This window comes from Empidonax traillii, unplaced genomic scaffold, assembly GCF_003031625.1.
Source record: "Empidonax traillii isolate 1590-97213 ecotype Southwest subspecies unplaced genomic scaffold, ASM303162v1 scaffold1283:size300302, whole genome shotgun sequence".
NCBI classification, from domain to species: domain Eukaryota; kingdom Metazoa; phylum Chordata; class Aves; order Passeriformes; family Tyrannidae; genus Empidonax; species Empidonax traillii.
The window spans coordinates 283,591-287,675 of NW_020956476.1; the positions used below are offsets into that span (position 1 = coordinate 283,591).

The 4,085-nt window shown below is 49.6% G+C and overlaps 1 protein-coding gene and 1 long non-coding RNA gene across 4 annotated transcripts in view; one reads left to right on the forward strand and one right to left on the reverse strand.

Annotated features, from left to right (window-relative positions):
* LOC114069513 overlaps nt 1–4,085 on the forward strand; it is a 26,898-nt gene that overhangs the window by 21,578 nt on the left and 1,235 nt on the right. The window lies entirely within an intron of this gene.
* HOXB6 (homeobox B6) overlaps nt 379–4,085 on the reverse strand; it is a 10,663-nt gene continuing 6,956 nt past the window's right edge. The window contains exons 2-3 of one of the 3 annotated variants that reach the window (XM_027906345.1): nt 2,168–2,755; nt 379–876 (exon numbers count right to left, since the gene is read on the reverse strand). In XM_027906345.1, the coding sequence (XP_027762146.1) occupies nt 608–876; nt 2,168–2,576 (678 nt within the window). In that variant the 5' untranslated portion in view covers nt 2,577–2,755 and the 3' untranslated portion in view covers nt 379–607. Of the gene's footprint in view, nt 877–2,167; nt 2,947–4,085 lie in introns of those variants that run through there. The other 2 variants (XM_027906346.1, XM_027906344.1) reach the window with 2 other exon arrangements.

Here is a 4,085-nt window from a genome sequence, read left to right on the forward strand (position 1 = left end):
CAAACCTATGTCAACCGTGCATGAAACATTTTTACAAAATTAGGACAATAAACACCCCAAATTACATATATTGCAGCACTTCCATTAAATACAAGAGTTAGCAGATTACTAACAGTGACACCAAGGGTAGAAACACGGCTAGGAGTCCTTTTTTTTTTTTTTTTTTTTTTTTTTTTTTTTTTTTTTTTTTTTTTTTTTTTTTGTCTTTTCTCTTTCCCTTCCTCTCCCTCCTTCTCTCTCTATCTCTTCACTTTTTTATTATTATTATTATTATTTCATTGCGGAGGGAGGACGGGGGGGTGGAGTGGGAGGGAAGGGAGGTCTAGGAAGGGAAAAAAAATAATTAAAAACGCAACTAGAAGCCTGAATTTTTTTTTTCTGGACACGACAGATCACTGGGAATACGAGTCCATGGCATTGGTGGCCCAAACTTTCTGCTGTTGCCGCTGCTGTAGAGGGCTTGTCCCACCAACGGGCAGGTTTTCCCTGTCCTCGCAACCAGCCCACACCCCCCTCATCCTCTCGGCTCTCACACACACTCACTCACTCCCTAATTTTTTTTTTTTTAAATTTTTCTTTTTTCCTGTGTGTGTTTTAAATAATACTTTCACTCCGCCGTTTTCTCCTCCTCCTCCTCCGCGCTGAGTTGCGAGGAGTTGAGCAATTTATTCTCTTTTTTCCACTTCATCCTGCGGTTCTGGAACCAAATTTTGATCTGCCGCTCGGTCAGGCAGAGGGAATGGGCGATCTCGATGCGCCGGCGCCGGGTCAGGTAGCGGTTGAAGTGGAATTCCTTCTCCAGCTCCAGAGTCTGGTAGCGGGTGTAGGTCTGGCGGCCTCGACGGCCGCTGGGCCCGAAGGAAGAACCTGGGACACCCGCAAAAAAAGATAGGAAACAAATAGGAGACACGTAGGAAACAAATAGAGGGGGAAATGGGGGGGAAAGGAGGGGAATAAAGGACACGGGAGAGGAAAAAAAAAAAGGGGAGCCCCGAGGTTCAGTGGAGCGCGGAGATGCCGGCTCAGCAGCCCCGCACAGGGCTGTGTGGCCGCTCCCCTGCCCTCCAAAGGCTCTGGCCAACTGCAGCTGGAGCCTCTCGCTTGGGAAACCCAGAGAGATTCCCTGGCCGGGCCGGAGCCGCGGAGGATCCGCGGCCGCGCAGGGGGGTTAATGCTGGGCTGGCCCGGCCGAGCAGGGCTGGGGAGACAGGGCCAGATCTATCTTATTCCGGCATGAAAAATCGCAAGGTGTTCTCAGCACCCCCCCTCGCCCGCCCTCGCTATTTTCCACCCTGCCGGCAACTGTAATAGATCTGAGCATTTAAGCAATAATGAAGTGGATCGATCTGCCCAAACTCTGCATTAAAGAGGACACAACACTTCATGTCCCTGCGCTAATGGACATCAATTTGGAACTTAAAAGGCAACAAATGCATCTAAACATGGGAAGGAGGGTAGCGAACGTCTATTATTTTTCTTTCTCCCCCCACCTTGTTGTTTTGTTTTTTCTTTCTTTTTTTTTCTTTTTTTTTTTTCCTTTTAATTCTGATTGAGGAAACAGCACTTAAAGAAGTCATATATCACCAGGGGAAAAAAAGAATCCTCCCCAGGCAGACTTTTCATTATGTGCGAATTTCATTAAAAATGTAACCCTCTCCCTTCATGTATTTAAACACTTCTATATTATTTAACTCCAGATCGGGTAGCCAGCGAGAGAGGGAGCTGCGTGGGGGTGTGGGTCCGTGTGTGTGTGTAAAGTCATCCAGATCTGATTTAGAAAAGATATCTCCCTGTGCGTGTGGGGGAAAGACAGAGACAAATCGTTGTAGCTGAGTGACACGCAAACTGGAATGTGGAAAAGAGGGGAAAAAAAAGGGGGGGGGGAAGGAAGAGAAATACTGTATTGGGATTTAAATATGGGGCAAAGTTTTTAGCTCGGGGGGGTTGCTGGGAGAAAATGCTTCAGCGGTGGGAAGTTTTGGTGCGTGTCAGGAGCAAGTTGGAGCCTCTCGTGTCGCCCAAGTTCCCCTCTGGAAGTTTGGGCTCTAAAGTGAACCTTATTCCTGCTTCCCTCGCTCGCTCGCGCTCTCTCTCTCTCTGGCGGTTAACAAATAAGAAAGGGGGGGAGGAGATTGATGTATTTATTTCTGTAAAAGAGTAAACTCACTATTGCAAGAGTTCATCCGCTGCATCCAGGGGTAAACCGGGGCGGAACACTTTTGCTCCTCGCTCTCTCCGAACACAGTTTTGCTCTGCGCGCAGTCCGACTTGCGCGGCTCGGGGGCGAAGGGCACCTCGTCCAGGCTGGGGGGGGCGCACGCAGGGTCCTTCTCCCTGAAAAAGCCGCCGGCCCCATAGTCACAGGCGGAGCCGCGGCTGTAGGCTCCGTTGCTTTGCTGGTAGTAGGGAGAGGAGGAATAGCCCTTCTCCTGGACGCCCGTGGCTCCATAGGTGCTGGGGTAGTGCCTCAAAGGATCCGCATAGCCCGAGGGATATAGCGGGATCTGTCCCAGGAAGGGCTCCTGCCCCGCCGCCAGACTCACCGGGAAGGTCGAGTTGACAAAATAAGAACTCATTGGAAGGAGCCTCGCCGTCCTTTCCCGGCTTTATGATTTGTTGTGTTTTATAGTCCAAGTGGTTTAGCTATTAGTAGTATATCGGAGATTGGGTTTTAGCTGAAGGGAGATGGCGTGGTGCCAGCGAGGGACACAAGGAAATACAACCATCTGATCATGGGCTGACCAATAGCAGGCGCCTGAGGTTGCAAAATAGCACCCATGAGGAGCTGAGATTGCACCAGGGACCCTAAGAACAAACCATCCACCCCCTTTTCCCTCCCTTTTAAACAACAGAAATGCACCCCCTTAACCAAATATATAATATCTGCCGAAAGAAACATTCCCGGCGCGCTCGGAGCTTCATAAATAAATAAACGTGTGTTCCCCCCCTCCCTTCCTCCCTCCCCCGGAGCTCAGCGCGGGGGTGTGCGAGCGCCCGTCTGCGCGCCTATATATATTTACACATATAGAACGCGGACAAATACCCGCTGTCAGTGGGGGGGAGTGAGGGGGGAGAGTTAATCATTTGCATTCGGAAAACTTAAAACCCCTCGTGTTTGCAAATCGTCCTAAAATGTCCGGGTACTTCACTAGAGTTAAATAAAACCAGGGAGGGGGGGAGGTGGGAGGGAAAAAAAAAAAAGAAATAAAAAGTTTTTTGTGAGAACTTTGCAAGGACGCGATCCCGCCGGGTTGATTAAGTTAGATTTGCTATATCAGAAAAAATCGGTTTTGACAACTTATTTCGGTTGGTGCTCGTCTAATTACCATAGATTAGCACTCCCTGCTCAGGAAAGCTGCGCTCGATTGAACCCAACCACCCCTTTGCATCTAGTGCATCTTTCCCCTCTCTCCTTTCTGCAAAAGCTCCGTATTCGGAAGATAAATGGAAAATCGAAGTATTTCCCTGATCCTTTGCTAAATCCCGATCTCCTCCGGTGTCCGGCACCGCATTGTGCCCTCTTGCGTTTTTTTGTTAATACCAAATCTATGCCCGACCTTTTATGGCTAAAAAAAGAGCCTTGGGTTACGATCAAAAGCTGAGTTTATTGATTGCTACCGATCAGGATGTAGGGGGGGTTTCTGGCGAGGGCAAAGCTGGGCTGTGAGGGTGCCCCGGAGGTGTGCAAGGTTCACATCCCCCGCTTGGAGCCCGTCCCCACCTCAAAACACCTATTTCTGCAAAGTTCCAAGGCTGGAGAGGGTAACACCGAAAGTCTCGAGCAATTCCCCGTCACCCTAAAAGCTCCACTTGGCTCTGGGCTTGCTCGGGGTTTTTGCCTCTCCCGGTTTACCCCGATTCGCTGGCCAGAGATGGGCTTTGCTCTACCTGTGCATCCCCCCCTTCAGCTCCTCGGTCGCTCAAGGTAGAGCTGCAGATCTGCTCGCCGCCTGCTTTATTTGCAAGTGGGAGAATCAAAGTCATCGCACAGGAAAACAAAACAAATAAAATTAAAAAAAACCACCACCACCTACATCAACCCCAGGACCGTGCCCCGATCATTCCCGTTTTATCAAGGATTTGTT